The sequence below is a fragment of the Amia ocellicauda genome, chromosome 17, assembly GCF_036373705.1.
Source record: "Amia ocellicauda isolate fAmiCal2 chromosome 17, fAmiCal2.hap1, whole genome shotgun sequence".
Lineage (NCBI taxonomy): Eukaryota > Metazoa > Chordata > Actinopteri > Amiiformes > Amiidae > Amia > Amia ocellicauda.
This window is the reverse complement of record NC_089866.1, coordinates 14,219,799-14,239,338: the sequence shown is the minus strand read 5'-3', so window position 1 is coordinate 14,239,338 and position 19,540 is coordinate 14,219,799. Positions and strand designations below refer to the sequence as shown.

Sequence of the window (19,540 nt, the reverse complement as noted above, 5' to 3'; positions counted from 1 at the left end):
AACACGTACAACCTTGAGGCGGATGGGCTACAACAGCAGAAGACCCCACCGGGTACCACTCATCTCCACTACAAATAGGAAAAAAAGGCTACAATTTGCACAAGCTCACCAAAATTGGACAGTTGAAGACTGGAAAAATGTTGCCTGGTCTGATGAGTCTCGATTTCTGTTGAGACATTCAGATCGTAGAGTCAGAATTTGGCATAAACAGAATGAGAACATGGATCCATCATGCCTTGTTAACACTGTGCAGGCTGGTGGTGGTGGTGTAATGGTGTGGGGGATGTTTTCTTGGCACACTTTAGGCCCCTTAGTGCCAATTGGGCATCGTTTAAATGCCACGGCCTACCTGAGCATTGTTTATGACCATGTCCATCCCTTTATGACCACCATGTACCCATCCTCTGATGGCTACTTCCAGCAGGATAATGCACCATGTCACAAAGGTGGAATCATTTCAAATTGGTTTCTTGAACATGACAATGAGTTCACTGTACTAAACTGGCCCCCACAGTCACCAGATCTCAACCCAATAGAGCATCTTTGGGATGTGGTGGAACGGGAGCTTCGTGCCCTGGATGTGCATCCCACAAATCTCCATCAACTGCAAGATGCTATCCTATCAATATGGGCCAACATTTCTAAAGAATGCTTTCAGCACCTTGTTGTATCAATGCCACATAGAATTAAGGCAGTTCTGAAGGCGAAAGGGGGTCAAACACAGTATTAGTATGGTGTTCCTAATAATCCTTTAGGTGAGTGTATATCATCATATCACACAGCCCTTAAAGGAATATAGATTTTTAACTGTAAGACTGTGGTTTAAACAATCCTAGCATTTCACCAAGGTCCAGTAAAATCCCAACTGTACAAGTAGTTTCTCATTTAAATCGCTCTGGATGGCAGTATCAGCCAGATACATTTCTAGCTGATAATTATTTTTGACCGTAATGCCCAGACGACTTTGAATGTTGATCGTAGCATACGTAGAGACCTACATAGTTTGTTTTGCTAGTCTTCAATACTAGGTTATAGAGGTCAGTGATGAGTAGCATTGTTTTGCAGTGGTGGAATATTCTGGATATTAAATCCTTTTTTCTGTGTATTCTGCTTTGTTTGATAATATAAGTTTTAAAGCTCACACATTTAACAAGTGAGTTGGACTTAAGCTCAGTTTACTTAAAAATAGTTGCAAATAGAATTTTCTTTAAAGGGACATATGGATTGGATTAAGGGAGGTTCCCCATCAGCTAATGGATAAAGGAAGTTAGATGGTATGAGGAAAAAATGTTTTATTCTGTGTATTTCCTTTTTTTTCCATTGGTGAAGTTGATAGCCCAAAAGCTCTCACCTTAATGGCTGCACTGCATTTGTCATTCATTCAAAATACATTATAAAGAGACAATAGTATGAGTGGCTGATAGTAAGAGAGGAAATGAATGTGCAGTGGAGATTGTGCAAGTAAACAATCTGTCATTCAAAAAAGGGAAAACATTTCATGAGTATGAGCAGAAGCAGTGATCTGTCTGGGAGTATCTGTGGCAACCAAACACTGTGTTAAGTACAGAATTGTTATCAAACCCAACAGAAAAATAGCTTATATAACCCAAAACATGTAAAACCCAAAATAAAATCTTACCGAACCACAGAAACCAAAGTACAATGAAAATTACACATTAACAGAATCGAACCTTTAAGCTATGTATCATCAGGTCTGATCTTCAAAAGCCACCTACTACTTTTGCTGTAACTAACCATGTCTTATTTTTGCATATGGATTTAAGATGACTGTGTCATCATCCAGGAAATTGCTTGCCATTGCTGTGAGACTAGAAGTGTCATACTTATGTATGTTGTCGACGGCCTTTTTCGCAGTCATGTATGTTCCGTCCATTTTTGTGTGTATGTTTTAAAGCTGCATTTACTCCAGAATGATTGCCCCCATCACTCTGATGTGCCTCAGATTTGATATGTTTCTTGTATTCTGATGCTTATTCCTAGTGCTGCCACCTTCTGTGCTTTTCAGGAAATGGTTGTTGTACTATCGAAGATAGATTCGTACACCGGCAGGTTTTTGTTGTGGTTGGCTGGTTTCCGGGCTGTGACTCCAAAAATAAATGACGCCACAGATTATTTTATTGTTTATTTTCTCCAGATCAAGAGGGTTATTCTATTTATAAATAACAATGTAAGTATATTCTGAATATATACTGGATGGTATGTTTTTATTAAATTCAAATAAAGCATCCTGGCAGCCTTCGCCTTATAACTCATTTCACTTACCTCATTTCACTTCCATGGCTCCACAACACATTTCAAAGTATCTTGGCACACGCAGAAATAGGCCTGTGGCAGGTTAGTTTGAGCACGGATGCAGGGTGTAACATTACCCTTATCTTCTCATTACGTTTTGAAATTAATTTTAAATAAATAACTATCAGCGAATGCCTATTTGCTGTTTATATTATTAGACGAAAAACAGTTTGCAGTCCTGTAGTTCTTCACATGCTAATTAATTTATGTAATGTCACACTTGCATACAAATGTTATCATAATTTATTAAAAATAAAGAAAACATTTTCATGGAGTGTTTTTAATTTCTTGAGCTTGTCAACAAAAGAGGCAAGTTATTCTTCAGTATACTAGGTCAATAAATACTTAACATACACCACCATTCAAGATTTTTCAGTCACAATGAACCTTTGCTTGTCATTTGTAATATGCTTACATGACAGTTAAATTTTTACAATCTAATTGCACAATGTATTGCATACTTTAGTATTTTGGATTAGAATAATCTCATAGATGCAGATTCTCTTACTTGCAGGAGGTGCAGACTCATTTTCTACAGGACAATTTGTTTTGTTTCTCTTGTCTCAGCAAGTACACAAGTGTAATTTTTATTTTATTGCATAATCTTCATCTGAGTTCATTTTACTGGAAGCCCTTTTTACATTTAATCTCTGCATTGTTTACTTTTGCCCATAAAAAGCACAAATCAAACCCTTTTAAAATGAATAAAATAGGCCTAGATTATTTTAGATGTCTCTGTGTTAAATTCTCTTTGCGTAGATTTTAGTCTCATCTCTCCATATGGCCAAGATTGCTTTTCAGAGAAATCTGCCCCCAGTGGCACCTCCTTTCCCCTGCTGTGTGTGTACATAGGCCATATATGGCATGTGTTCAGCTAGTTGTTTTCTGATTGGTGGAGAGAAGATTGTTGTGGCAAATTGTTTTCAGCCATGGTTAGTTTCCTTTTCCGAGCACTCCCTGCAGCCTCCATCCCCCCCCTCATTCAGCAGCTCCAGCAACCCAGCCTCACACACAAAACAAACATAGCCGCTGCACCCCATGGTTCGGACTACCCTGATCTGTTTGAGTGTCCCCTGATTCTTCCAGTTAGACAGGTTTTGGTGTGATACAGTTTTTCACTGTTTATTCCTTTGTGTTCTCAGTCTGGGTTTTGTATTTCACTTTTTTGTTTGTTTATTTTGCTTGTTTTTTTAATTTGTTTGGCTAGGGTATGTGTATTGTGCAGGATGTTAGCTATAAAGCTTGTTATGGTGGGGGATACATTCTGGCATAAATATTTACTCTACAATTGCATCAAGACTGGATAAAAGTCAGTAGGCAATGACAGAAGATTTGTGTTCTTACTGCCATGTAAATATAAATTTCTCCCTGAAGATCTGATTTTTCTGTTTCTGAAATATGTCACTCTTCTGCAACAATAAAGCAGGGAGAAAATATTTACTAGCACACTGTAAAAAGCACTACAAACCCTAGCACACTGTAAAAAACACTACAAACAAATAACTCTTTATTCAGGGGGTACTCTACATTTGGTGGAAATATTTAGTTTTTATCTTAGACCATCTTTTTTCCCCTTTGTTGTTAGCCAGTATAATAATGTAATTACAAAAATAAAATGTAAACAAACCTTTCTATACAAATTAACCAAAATCACATTATATGTACTAGCCTATATCACCAAAAGCAATAGTACAAGGCTCTCTCCTGCAGTAATGTATTGAACAATAGGTTGAGTGCTGTGTAAAGGTTGTGTTTTTGTCAACACTGTGACAGGAAGCATTTCTTAAGATACAGTATTTTGGACATCCGTACATTGTCAACATTTGATGGAATTGAATGGGTTTCAAAATAGTTCTGATGTAAACTAAGTGACATAATAATAATGGCCCCCTATGATGATGCCATTTACAAAGCGGGCAGTGTAACACTGCGTCAAGGAGAGTGTATCAACCTTTTAGACTTTTTTTAACAAGTAGTAGTAGAAATGGATGTCGGTAATGCATATTAAATCATTTACATTTCTACAAGGCCTTTTGCAAAGTTTCACAAGAAAGATTAACAGGAAAGAGAGTACTAAGAAGAGGTTAAACTTCAAACTGGGATGACATAATAAGTACCAAATGCATCTGTTTAGCACTTTATTTTTTTACATCACTGAATTAAATTTCAGTATAATTTGTAAACTGTTTATATTTGCAGATTAGGCCTTCACAAAATCATTGGGAGTGGCTAATACAATAAGACACTGTTCAGGACTGGGTTGACACAGCAAATTAAATTTGTAATACAACAAGAGATTCTGCTCTGAAATCGGTTCAGAAATGAGCAACCAGCTTGATTTCTGGTTGTTTAAGACTGTCTTACAATGGCAGGTTAAAGAAGCCAACTCTCCTTAGTCTAAAATATGTACATGCTTATAGGTGGCAAGACGTACTCAAGATCATGAGCAGTTGAAAAAGTAATTCCAACTGGCTTCTTTCTATACAATCAACAGTGACACAGTGACAAGAGGACACTAATGGGAAAACAGGAGTTACTTTTTACACAGTAGTTTGGGAGTCTGTAAATGCTTAAATGATGTCTGACAGCAGAATGTTATCTGTTATTAATTTCAATGTTTACTGGGAGCTGGATTTGTGATTTGTAGCTATTGCAACTTGTGCAGTCACTGATTTGTACTTTGACCATTTGCAATCTCCACTGACAGATAAAGGCATGGGCAGTATTTGTGTTTACTACCTTAGCTTGGGAACATTAGAAAATAAGAAAATTTAAATCAAAATAAATAAACAATTAAAATAGACCTAAAATATTCACCTGCCGGACCCTGACATGGAACCTGTTCATTTTATTTAATTAGATGGCATATGGTTTAAATGTTTGAAGAGTTTAATGTTGGCTCGAATTTAAGTAAAAAAAAAAATATATAAAGTATTTTATACACACCAGAAACAGGTTCTATTTATATGTTATGTAGTGCTGCACTTGAGGTGACAATTATTTAATAGACGCTGCTGAATAATGGCCAATAATGAACCTACCAAATAATGCAAACATGCAACCAACATTTCCAGTGCCTTCTGTATGAATTAAAATGAAAGAATGGGAGCCACTGTTATTGTTAGAATGTGATGACACGTGACATATATTCTGATTGTGTTGCTTCATGGTGATTTAGGCTCCAGAATAATACTTCAAAGCAATTAGAAAAGATATGGAAGGTAAAACTGTAAATACAATAAAAATGTATTGCTTTTATAGGAAAGGTTGGATTCTTTTTGAGAACGATTTATGAACAAGTTATTACACTTAGATCAAAATGTATGTTTATGACCCAATTCAATTCATATTCAGAATAATTTGATACATTTTTAATCAAATTTTGTTTAAAATGATGTGAATACTTTCAATTACAAATGTACATGTTCAAATGCATTTTCTTTTTAATTCAAACCTTACTTTATTGAAATCATTTTATTTCTAAATGTACACATTTTCATATAGATATTTACTCAATAAGTTAAGTATATTTAAATACATGTTATGTCTATTGCCCAGTCTGATGTTTCTATAGATGCTGATGAAAGTAACTGAATCACACTGCAATATATTTTTCTTGTCTTAAGACTGCTCTAGACAAGTGCCACTGGAGTGATCTAAACTTGTCAAATCATCATCATAAAATCACCATCAGCTTTTTTGTCACTTTTGATCTTGTATTACAAATATGTAGTTGTTAAAATGTTTTTTCTTGATGATATCATGGTTTTACCATGAGTGGATGCCACTAGATCAGTGGTTTTCAAACTTCTTTTCCGGCGACCCACATTTTTAGAATGACAAACCTTTGCGACCCAACTAATAATGACTACACAAAAAAGCACTGAACATACAATGAGACTATATGTCCCAATTTCTCAAGTACAATATTGTTATTTTATCACCAGACCATTCATTCTCTCATTAAGTAGGGTTGCTACCTGACCCCACAATCATGGGACACTTTTTAACAGAACAGGATTGTAAAATTGCTGCTGAATTGAAATACATTCACGTGTTAATTATTCCTACAAATTTGCTAAAACTAATCCTATTGCTGAGTTACTGTGCGCAACAAACAAGTAATTCAGATCAGTTCAATGTCCTGCTAACGCACATCGGGCTTCCCTGCTAACACACACCGTTGCCACAGCATTGTACTTAATTTATGTTGCTACAATGTTGTGTGTTAGCAAGGTTGGCACTGCATGCACAGATTTAAAGGCACATTTATGCATCTAACATTAGCTCTGCTAGTGCCAGCGATCACCACCTCCTCTTCTGGAGTTCAGACTGCATGCAACGTGCAAATTGACATTTAGGTTTGCAATATTGCTGTCAATTAATTGACAGATATTGTATTATGTTCGGCATTTTTAGCCAATTGTGGCTAATCAGGGTAGGATAATGAAAATGCAGATTTGATGGGATAGTAGCTGGGATTTTGCGTGTCTGATTTGTGAGATTTGTTTTTGTGTGAGAACAAAATATGATTAGCCTTATCTGAAGGCTATTGCTCACTGCATCCGACACCATTTGTAGTCCATCACCTGACAAGTTGTCCGTCAAGGGCATTACACATTGGATATGTTTAAACCACGCCAAGCTCACAACCTTTCCTGTTTCTTACACCAGTGTGTGCTTCGCAAAGTATGGCACTGCTTCTTTACCTTCTTAACTACAACAATAATAATAATACATTTTATATTAACGCAATCTTATCATACACAGCACGAGAGTCAAAAGCAAGAGTCAAAACAGACTTGCCACAATGAAAAATACAACAAGCAGCACAATTTAAACATAGACAAAACAAAATAAGCAAGACAACAAGCAGGTTAGCCAATAAGGTGGAACAAGCAATAAAAAAGCAATAAGAGGATTTAAAAACATGCAACTAACAGAGATCCTTAAAAGCTTTCTTAAAACTAATATCCTGTGCTACCCACAGCCGTGGCGCAGTGCTACTGGGGCTCTGTTACCCATCGTTTTGAGTTTGCAATGGGGCTGCTGAAGAAATAAGGAGCTTTTTAATCATTTGTACAATGATTAAAAAAAAAAAAAAATCACTAATAAATGACACCTCACCATAAAGAAACAAAAGCAGAATGCGCAGTTCAACATTTAACTGTTAATTTGCTAATCTTTGTAAATAATGTAAGTCACATTTTTGTTGTTTATCTGTGCTTTCCCACTTTACAGTAGAAACCTAGCTACATAATTAGTGTCCTACTCCTCTGTGATAGCTTGCCATATATTTTGTCTAATTATTTGCTTTGTTGTAAACTTCATTCTTCTTGGTTACACAAGCAGATGACAAGCTTTTCCATCAATCCACATTCATCCCTACAGTTTTCCATTGGTCGATGTCATTTTTAACCCTTGTGAAATCGGATCGAATCGAACGACAATGACGGCCTTGGTGTGCAAGGTGTGATACGGATGTACACTATTTTTTTCTCTTTTCAAGATTGTAAAAATTGGATGCATCATCGGATCCAGTGTTCAAAGTGCTAAATGCAGCCCCGGCCCTGGCCAATTGTGCACCCTGTGCGACAGCACTATTCGCTGCCCCTCACGGTGTTCTCTCAGAAACTGCGACACACCATCCAGAAACAGTTCAGCCATTGACCATGGTCAGAGCTTAAACAAAGTAATCACGTCTTTGACTCTATGGAACTTAAGCTCAATTCTGTGTATGTCTGCATAGACAAAATATAGACATTTTCATTTGCACAGACCTAACTCCCCCAAAACATTCTCTTGACCGCAAGGAAGCAAAAGTATATTCTTACCACTAATGAAAGTTTACCCGCCTGGCTTTTCTCCTGCAAAGTCAAGTACAGACTCCCTTAAATCCAGATTGCTTCCGCAAGGTTTCCAAACATCAGCATCAAAAATTACTTTCTCCTGGCTTTTTCTTTAAAATAATTATAACCTGTGAAAGGCTCTCTGCACTGTCACTTGGTTTAGTCCCGCCTTCCAACGTAAGTAAATGACCCAATCAGTGATGCGAGGCTGTGGAAACCAATGCTGGTAGAATAGAACTGCTCCCGGGGCAGAACATGTATATGATGTTTCTGATTGGTTACTTGCCTTTAGGAAGTGGGACATACATGGCGCAACCTTAGTTTTGACAGGTTTGTAACCTTGGAGACGTCTTGTCATCCTGTGCAGCTGCACACACCTGCTCACTGGCGAGCCCTGTCTAAATGCGTGCATGTATTTCCACAATTGATGGGACAGATGGGCTGTTTGTTTTTTTGTTTGTACCAGTCTGTGGGATCCTACTAATTGCTCTTTTAAGGTGGATTTCACACATGTATTTTTGTCGCAACCCAGACAAACAATGCCCTAGATGACCATGATCACTTTATTTTTCAGTGTTCCCAATTCCTGCCCAGCTAGTCCACGTGGGGCGGGATCCTCAGGGTATCGGTTTGGACGAAACATTACCTCAGACCTGCAGCTGGCTGCAGAGTTCGCAGCAAAGGCAGTGTCCGAACAGCAGGCCGAGACGTCGGGAGGTGACAGCCCAAAGGTCAGAGCCGGTTTACTCTACTCTTTTACTCTTTCAATTAAGTGGTTTAAACTGATGCTTTTCAATTTCCATAAAGGACTTGTTACTTTAGTGAGAGGAAGTACATATGACAAGTAACATCCTGCAGAAAAAGCTTTAAATACTCATCTTAAACCCCAGCAACACAGCCTTTTTTGTATGACCTTACAAACTGCCTTCATTACATGTATGTAATATTGATCGCTAGTTTTCCTCCTTGCCTTATTTGAATACTTTTCTTTCAATCCCAGCCTTGCTTCTTATGTCAATGTATAAACTTGATTTCACAATTTGCCCCTCTGGAAATCTTAAACACATTAGTAAAGAGATTAAAGTATATGATTCAATTTAATCGTCCTGTGAAATGGGAAATAATAGTAAAACCTATGTAAGATGTTTTGGGTGTTCCTTCCTGCTACAATTATAGAGTTTGTATGGTAATTTATAATTTGAGTATAGGTCAAAAGTATGATTTGGTCCAGGCCTCAGCTGTGGGAAACATGATTTGAATCACTACTCTTAAGCTCCTTACTTATTTTCAGTCATACCTTTGAGTTTCCTCTTTCCTCTGAGCACTAAGTGATTTAAATGTGTTTGCACCTGTACTTGGAATATAAGCAAGGTGATACATGTGTTATGATATTTTGTGGAGGGTAGGACATATCAGTCTGAGTATCGATACGGGGAGTCGACACCACTCTGTAGACTAGATTGCTAAGGGGATTGAGACTTGCTTGAAAGCACAAAATAAAAAACAACCCCGGGTTGAGTAGCTTACTATAATTTCCTCTTTTTCCTTCCCTGAATTTCCCTGGGATTTAAATTTTATGTAATAGTCTGAAGATGGCTTCCACAATGCAGCTGCAGTGAAATACAAATTTTCATATTTGTGCAGCGTTTGTAGAGATGTGGCATTGGTTAATATTGCTAGGTATTCTGCAGATATACTCGTATGAAATGCACCCTATTGCAATAAAAATACTTAATGTGCTGCAAATATATGAAAAATATAAAAAATACTAGGGTGTCATTGTTATTTTTTGGGGTTTACAAAATGTTGTCTCTTGTTTAACCCTCAGGATGAGTCAAAGCCTCCATACTCATATGCACAGCTCATCGTTCAAGCAATCTCCTCAGCTCAGGACAGACAGCTAACACTAAGTGGCATCTACGCTCACATCACCAAGCATTACCCGTATTACAGAACAGCTGACAAAGGCTGGCAGGTGGGTATTTCAGACCGTTTTCCACAACTTTTTGCTCATTGTGTTTTTAGGTTTTTAGGCATGAACTTGCATGTATTCACACATTTGTGGGGAATCATATTTGGAACTCACGTTTCCAATATCTGAAATCAGATGGGTATCTGAACTGTACACCATGTTCTTCTCATCAAGCTATAAATACAGGTTACTACGAATAAGTCATATGTATAATATTGTGTATAATAATACCGTATACAGAGATCTAGCGACTTAGGCCCTGTGTGCACACACAATCCAAACTTCAGAACAGTATCAGAAGCTGTGTTTCAACTCAGAAAGTCCATGTTCATTTTACTGTACATATTCAATGTCATTCCCTCCAGACACAGTCAGTTGAGTTCAGGTCAACGATGTTTTTGGTGAAAGTGTCTGTTCCTTGCAGAACTCCATCCGACACAACTTGTCTCTGAACCGTTACTTCATCAAAGTGCCGCGATCGCAGGAGGAACCAGGGAAGGGCTCCTTCTGGAGGATCGACCCCTCCTCGGAGGCGAAACTTGTGGAGCAGGCTTTCCGCAAGCGTCGGCAGAGGGGCGTGTCCTGCTTCCGCACGCCTTTTGGACCCCTATCCTCCAGGTAACGCGGCATGAAGCAACGATACTAAAGATAAGCAACATCAGTGATTTAAGTTAATTTCAATTTGATACATAGACACCAAATTTGGGTAATGGAAGCTTACTTTTTGTTTGATCCTGCAACTGGGCACTGCACGTCTTTTGCCAACTCCTTTAACACATCTAAACTGTTGGTTTTCCCAAGGGGGAGTCCCTGCTTAGGGAAGTTAACCAGGCAGTGGAGTTACACAGCACAGATGACACATTTAAACAGCCCATCTCTGTCTCTGCACTATTGCAATCATAGTAGGAAGCTCAAAATAGTATGCAGTTTTCTAACGGAAGAAGTTAGATTTAGATAGATAGTTAGCAGCCATTTAAATGGTCAAATTCATTTTTGCAACTTATGCTTTGCAAACTCAAAGCAGGTTTGTAAGTGATATTTCAAAACGGTCACTTCACTGGTACTCAAGAAGTAGGTTGTGAGTTTTATTTATTAACTTATTTAAGTCTGTCTGTCCAACAACCCTCTTGTTTTACAAAAGAACACTATTTTGCCATATTTATTTTCTGTTATTGGTGGAATTAAGTCTCCCATGTTTGGAGTTGGTTTGCTACACAATTGTAAAATACAAGCAGTTTGAATTTTTTGGCACCTTTTGTTGGATTTGGTAATATCTACTTTGATGCTACAATCACATACGCTAAGGCTGGGATTCATGACCGGCTCATGAACAACAGACTAAAGGATCTTAATCAATCAAATGAACAAAACATTAAAGAGAAAAAACTGCTGATCTTAAATTACCTTTACAGCCCTCTGAAGGGTGTGAAGGATTTTTTTTTTTTTCGGTACGTTTTAAAGACAAAAAAAAAAAAAGAATCTTAAACCCTCAAGCCTTTTTTCCCATTCTCCTTTAATTAAGCAAAGTGCTTTTTCAATTCCTCCTTTTTTAAATGTCTTTTTAAGATTGTTTAAAATATAAGAAGGTTTATTGTAATGGATGTACGCAACCACTAACTAAGTCCGTGCATTCCTATGGGAGCTTGCATATCAGATGTGAGCAATGTTGTTTAGATATATTTTTGCATTGTTAAATAAATAAAAAAAAACTGTTCCTATTTTTTATTTTCGTTAAACAACTCCAAGAAAACTGACCAGTGAGAAGCAAAGTTACCACCCTTGACACATTTCACACAGACCCACACCTCTAACAACAAGCAATAAAAACAGTTGATTTATGAGGTACATAGCACTATGGCAGTTGACATAGAATGCTGTAGAAAATGTAATACAAATACAATCTGAAAGAATCCACCCCCTTGTATTCTAATTCTAAATTAGCTCAGGTGTAAGCTGCCACCTTCAAAATCACACACCCAAGTTAAGCTAAACACAGTCATCACCCAAAGAACACCATCCCTACTGTGAAGTATGGTGATGGCAGCATCATGTTATGGGGATGTTTCTCGTCAGCATGGACTGGGGTACTTGTCAGGATAGAATGTAAGACGAGTGGAGCAAAGTATGGAAAAGTAATTGAGGAAGCTTGCTGCACTCTCCAAGAAATCTAAAACTGAAACATTTCAGCATGACAATGACCTTTAGCACACATTCAAAACTACACTGTAGTGGTGAAGGAGCAAAAGGGAAAATGTCCTTGAGAGGCCAAGTTAGAGCCCCGACCTAACTCCGATGGAAAATGTATGACATGACTTGAAGATTGCTGTCCATCAGTGCTCCCCAAGGAACGTCACAGAGCTTGAACAGTTTTGTAAAGAAGAACAGTTAAATATTGCCAAATATATGTGTACAAATTTGGTAGAGACCTATCCAAACAGATGCATAGCCGTAATTGCTGCCAAAGGTGTTTCAGCCATGTATTAACTCGGTGGGGTGGAGTCATCCAATTATGATTATTTCCCCCTTTACAGGTGTATAGATTTAGGGGGGACAAAATCCTCATGAAATGCTTGAAACTCTGAAGCACTGACACAAAATGTGAAAAAAGTTCAAAGGGGTGTGGACATCCTATAGGCACTGAATATTGTTACCATCTAGGTTACAATCTCAAGATATCCTTGAGTAAGATATTCACATTATTACTTTGATAAGAATAAAATTGTTATTACATCGAAGAAAATCATATATTGGTCAAAGGCATTCTAAATGACAGATTAATGGATTGCAGTAGAACATTGTAAACATGTTTTTCATGTTCTGAGGGTGTTTTGTGGAGTTCCTTTGAACTACTCTGAATACTCGCAAAAATAGATGCATCTCTTCAGCCTTTCTCTCTCTCTCTCTCTCTCTTTTTTTCCTTATTGCTATCATGTGACTGGGCAGAGCCAAGTAAGTGTTTGCTTCCCCTCTGCATGCCCTTTCCTCTCTCCTCTTCCAAAGATTTTAGAACGATTTTAACAGCAATTTTAACTCTAGTTTTTCTTCGTCTTATTTTTTAAATTAGTGGTTAATTTTCAAAATTCATAATTTTCCTTAAATAACTAACTTTCACAATCATTGACTTTGTTCTTAAAAAATATATATATCTGTACCTGTTTAGTTCAGTCTATTCCCTTCACCAAGAAGAATGTGAACATACACTCACCTAAAGGATTATTAGGAACACCTGTTCAATTTCTCATTAATGCAATTATCTAACCAACCAATCACATGGCAGTTGCTTCAATGCATTTAGGGGTGTGGTCCTGGTCAAGACAATCTCCTGAACTCCAAACTGAATGTCTGAATGGGAAAGAAAGGTGATTTAAGCAATTTTGAGCGTGGCATGGTTGTTGGTGCCAGACGGGCCGGTCTGAGTATTTCACAATCTGCTCAGTTACTGGGATTTTCACGCACAACCATTTCTAGGGTTTACAAAGAATGGTGTGAAAAGGGAAAAACATCCAGTATGCAGCAGTCCTGTGGGAGAAAATGCCTTGTTGATGCTAGAGGTCAGAGGAGAATGGGCCGACTGATTCAAGCTGATAGAAGAGCAACTTTGACTGAAATAACCACTCGTTACAACCGAGGTATGCAGCAAAGCATTTGTGAAGCCACAACACGTACAACCTTGAGGCGGATGGGCTACAACAGCAGAAGACCCCACCGGGTACCACTCATCTCCACTACAAATAGGAAAAAGAGGCTACAATTTGCACAAGCTCACCAAAATTGGACAGTTGAAGACTGGAAAAATGTTGCCTGGTCTGATGAGTCTCGATTTCTGTTGAGACATTCAGATGGTAGAGTCAGAATTTGGCGTAAACAGAATGAGGACATGGATCCATCATGCCTTGCTACCACTGTGCAGGCTGGTGGTGGTGGTGTAATGGTGTGGGGGATGTTTTCTTGGCACACTTTAGGCCCCTTAGTGCCAATTGGGCATCGTTTAAATGCCACGGCCTACCTGAGCATTGTTTCTGACCATGTCCATCCCTTTATGACCACCATGTACCCATCCTCTGATGGCTACTTCCAGCAGGATAATGCACCATATCACAAAGGTCCAATCATTTCAAATTGGTTTCTTGAACATGACAATGAGTTCACTGTACTAAACTGGCCCCCACAGTCACATCTCAACCCAATAGAGCATCTTTGGGATGTGGTGGAACGGGAGCTTCATGCCCTGGATGTGCATCCCACAAATCTCCATCAACTGCAAGGTGCTATCCTATCAATATGGGCCAACATTTCTAAAGAATGCTTTCAGCACCTTGTTGAATCAATGCCACATAGAATTAAGGCAGTTCTGAAGACGAAAGTGGGTCAAACACAGTATTAGTATGGTGTTCCTAATAATCCTTTAGGTGAGTGTACAAATGCGTACAGATAAAAGTAATGGCACCCTTTATTTTAGCCAATACCTTTTACAGAGTCATTTAGTTGAATTTTCTACATTACATTATGAATTGTTAACATGAAAAATGTATGTCCTCTGTTCTGATTTCTAGCTGCTAATTACCGATGAACTACATCTATTTGAAAAGGTCATGGGGAAAACCTCTTTACTGATGATGACAGCAAACAAAATGATTTACATTTTATACATTCACCTTTTCAGCATAAACAGGCCAATGAAAACATATTTTTTGTTTTTATTCATATAGAAGACCTATTTATATTGTAATGTGTAATGTATTTGAGCATGTCCATGAAATGCTCTTCTGACAATGCAGTAAGGTGATTGGTTGGTTCATCGGTGATCCTGGGATCCCAATATTAACATAATAAATTTGACACCGAAACATTGCTGGAACACATACATAAATATATAACTAATATTTATGATTTTTTTATTAAAGCTCATTGGGTTTACATCTGCCCTTTTAAAGGAGAGCAAATCTCTCTTCAATTTTATAGATATGTCAGTTCATTTTCACTGTAAATCTAAATCTTATGTATTGCCCAGGGATGACATTGCATCAGTCAGTTAGGTCCCAATGATGAATGAAAGGAATATGGTTAAGAAAACTACAACATTAGACTATATTAGAATTAGAGATATTGCATAAGAAAAACAAATCAGACAAAACAAGTACAAGAAAACAAAAGAGCGTAGTAATAAAGTTGTGAGAGGCTTGTATATCAATGTCTCAGTGAGTATTTGCACAGGATATTTAAACTAGAAACCATAGTTCTAGCATGTGGCTATAATTATAGAAGTGACAGATACATTGTTTATAGATAGTGATGGGGATGGCTACAATTTAAATTGATACTACATACAATGCTTAGGAGAGACGGGCAGTATACAATAGGTGGTGGGGTGTCAATGGATATAATAAATAAATAAAAAGCTGATTAACTTAATGAGATGGTAAACCTAAAATGTATTTGGCCTTATTGGCTTTTTTTTTTCCCTATTTTTTGTCACCAAGTACGCGCTGGAAATGCTTGAAGTCTAATGTGTCATCAGTGGTTGAACAACAATTGTACGTCAAAACCTGACATTAATATTAGGAATATTAAGAAATTAATATTGCATTGTGAAAAATAACAAATTGTTTCTTCATATAGAACATGCATAATATAATAAATACTTAATTTGATGACAACAGTTGGAACCTCTTGTATGCTTGAACACTTGTATGCTTCTTAATCTTGCAGACAGATGTGATATTCCGCTTACAAGTAGCTTGTGCCCTGTCGCTGCATTTTCTCTGGTTAGCTTCACGCTTTAAAGTAAATTTGTGCCTCACCAGTTACTTTGGTACTTTTTGCAGAATACAATGCACGTCACTGTTTTCCATAATTATAGCACTGTATTGGTTGTCGAAATGCATGTTAGAATAAAACCAATAAAAGCAGCACGTTCATTTAGTACAGTACATTAAATATTGCTTTGTAATCTTACAATGAGGAGGGGACTATTATAATGTGGGACTTTCCCAGCAGAGAATGGGAGTTGGATTAACAAAAACTGATGTAGAGATGACTGAATTGGCAAATGACTGCTTTCTATCCCTGTTTGTAAGGTCAGATTTTTTTCTAATTACCAAGAAAGATGGAAAGAACTAAGGGAAACAATGGTGAATTGTAATCGCACTATGAATAGTTTTGAGAGATCTTGATATATATATATATATATATATATATATATATATATATATATATCTGTCTTTATAAATATGTATATATATATATCTGTCTTTATAAATATGTATATATGAGTGTGTGTTTGTATACAATGTCACATCCTGAATCACTGAAGCTCTACTCTAGAGCAGCCATGATTCTGAAAAAGGTTATTCTTATAGGTTTTTAAATTTACTAAACTGATGGAGTGGAAGCAGAAATTCACTCTTTACTTTTACACTCCTACTTACACATGAGTACATATTAACCAATAATTTTAGGAACTGTGGTAGTTCCCCTTTAAAGATCATATTACTAGAGACAGAAGAATATGCTTCAAAAACTAAACAAATGGAAATCCACTAGCCTAAACTGTTAATTAGATCAACGGAGAACAGGATACACTTCTTCACACAGTCTAGAACAAACTCCCCATTCATGTTTAAGCCGACTCTTTTAAAATCATTGAAGAACGGACTGGATGTCAGTTGGTAGATTACTGTTACTATAGCTACCAAATGAGCAATGTAGGTAGACTGGCCATCTCTGGCTTATAAACTTTGTTCTTAAATGGTGCCAATATTTTTGTCTAACTGCGTTAGCCAATTAATTGGTTAACTCAACTTCTACTGTTCCTTTCATTTTGCTTTGGCCATCTTTGCTTCAGCCTTTATATCAGTTTTTTACAGGGTCAGTGTGAATGTGTCAGAATGGCTCTGTGAGCCTGATTTTAACTGCACTGTTTTCTGCCTTGCAGGAGTGCCCCCGCCTCCCCTACCCACCCAGGTCTGCTCTCCCCTCACTCCAGCGGCCTACAGACCCCTGAGTGCCTGTCTCGAGAGGGGTCTCCCATCTCGCATGACCATGACTTTGGATCCAAGCTTGCTTCTGTGCCAGAGTACCGGTACACACAGAGTGCACCAGGTAAACCGTGCAATTGTATCTACTTTAATAAACATTAATATTATAATACTTAAGACAAATATTAACATAAAAATATCTTCCAAGCTATTTTTTCTGATAGCAGTATATTTTTGTCTGGTATTTTGTTTTAGAAAATATATGTTTTCTTCTATATAATGTAAGCTTTTAATATATATATATTTATTGTGTTGGATAATAGATTTTTCCACAATTCTCTTTACAGGATCTCCAGTCAGCGCTCAGCCTGTTATCATGGCAGTCCCACCACAGCCATCCACTGTAGTGGCCAAGCCTTTGACTTACATGCCCGCTTCCTTAATCACCTCCCAGCAGCCTTCTGGCCACGCCATACATGTGGTCCAGCAAGCCCCCACGGTCACCATGGTGAGAGTGGTGACCACAGCAGCCAACTCCTCTAATGGGTACATTCTCGCCAACACCACCCCTTCAGGAAACATACAGGGCGGGGCAGACAGTGCTGTCGATTTCAAAGGTATTGTTGATGAATCACTTAATTTTAGCCAGTCATTGGGTGAAAAACAAAATATATATATATATATATATATATAATAAGTGGATGATGTATACATACATTAATCTAACCTGACCCAGGCTTAAGCTATATTAATTTTACTTAAATGTATTCCCCAAGTGTTTTTCCAGAATCCCATCATTGATATTAAAGATTTAGTTAAAATGAGGTTGTTAATACATCACAGTAACTGAACTGGTTTCTTTATTTAAAGCAGTTTTCCTTTATTTAAAGCATACATTTTTGAATGCTTTTTAATCACTCTTTTAAAAATCAGCATTGCTCCTCAGAGTCATGAGTTTAATGATTTAGTAATGACATTTTACTGATATGAAAAGCATGTAGAAATGTCTTTGAAATTATTGATTTGACATGACGTGAATAGTGAGAATGCTGTTGAAAGCTCTCTTCACATTAAGGATCATTCTATCCTGACTTATTAGACAGGCATGAACAGACATTTACAAATACTCTCCCATATATCACTATGAATTGAGTAATTGGCAGACAGATGGACAGTTTCTCTTGTAAAATCAGAACTGCATTACATAATACATTTCCTGAACAGTCTGTCCAAAATGTTGTGAGAAACACTGTCATTACTTAATTTTAAACTCTGCTAATGTTAATTTTTACTTGTTTTGTTTACCTCATAGCACTAATTGTTAAGTGATATGTCCAGTTTAATGTTGTAATGCATTTCCCCCCACACTTTCTGTTACAAATATGGATGCAGCTGACTTACCCTTTCAATAGTATCTAGTTCTGTGCAGATTAACTTTTAACAAAATCCCTGCTGGACTACAAAGTATTGACAAATATATTTGATTCTCTCCTGTTGCTTGATTCCCTCAAACTGTCTACGAGACTAATCATTTTTCCATTATTTCATATCAAAAGTAGATTTTTATTTTTTATTATTTTATAAAAAAAGTATTGATCAGAATTGATTGTCTGGAACCACCCTCTCCATTTTAACAATTGCGTTTATGGGACTTACGTAGTCTCAACTAACATCGCCGGTCTTGGAACCAATTACGACATAACATTGGGGGGGTGACTGTATTCTGATTTTACTTACGTTGATCTTTATAAATGGAACAACCCTTCTGATGTGGATAAAATAAGCCATAAAATAATCCATGATGCCATCTATTGTATTTGAGTCACAGCCTTAAAACCAGCCAAATGGGGAAAAAACGGGGACAATTCATATCATGACAATAGCAGTAATTCTGGCTTAAATATGACATACATGTAACACTAAGTTCTGCTTCATAGCATTCTGAACTGTTGTTTTCCTTAGGACCTGTACCTGTACTTTCTGAAGCTTTATTAATGTGAAATAGCAAGCAATATCTTGGATAATGAAACTGTACATATACACTATTATTATTATTTGACTCATCCATAGTTACAGCAGCAGACTTATGTGGCTTTTCAAGATGATCAGACCTGATATTACCCAGCTTAAGCCAGGTTCAGTTCTGTTTATGGCTATTTACATTTAATTAACAAGAGTCAACGTACACAGCCTATACATGCCTTTGTATATGGAAATGGCATTCTGGCATTCTGTATTCGTTTCAAATTTTCAGACACTCTGCATCATAATTGATTAACAAAAGCATCAAAGCAGCTGGAATGATAGCACCTTTAGTTTAGCCAGCAAGAATAATAAACAATCTTTGCTTGTATACTAGTAATGATAGCTAGTATGAGGATTTCATTCACACTAGATTTATGTGAATCAATATTTTTTTCTGGCTGTAC

General features: G+C 37.2%; 1 protein-coding gene across 2 annotated transcripts in view; it reads left to right on the top strand.

Annotated features, from left to right (window-relative positions):
* Positions 1 to 19,540, top strand: part of foxk1 (forkhead box K1) — a 51,679-nt gene that overhangs the window by 19,264 nt on the left and 12,875 nt on the right. For both annotated transcript variants that reach the window (XM_066689128.1, XM_066689129.1), the window contains exons 3-7: positions 8,737 to 8,893; positions 9,991 to 10,137; positions 10,559 to 10,752; positions 17,069 to 17,235; positions 17,459 to 17,728. In XM_066689128.1, the coding sequence (XP_066545225.1) occupies positions 8,737 to 8,893; positions 9,991 to 10,137; positions 10,559 to 10,752; positions 17,069 to 17,235; positions 17,459 to 17,728 (935 nt within the window). The remainder of the gene's footprint in view (positions 1 to 8,736; positions 8,894 to 9,990; positions 10,138 to 10,558; positions 10,753 to 17,068; positions 17,236 to 17,458; positions 17,729 to 19,540) is intronic.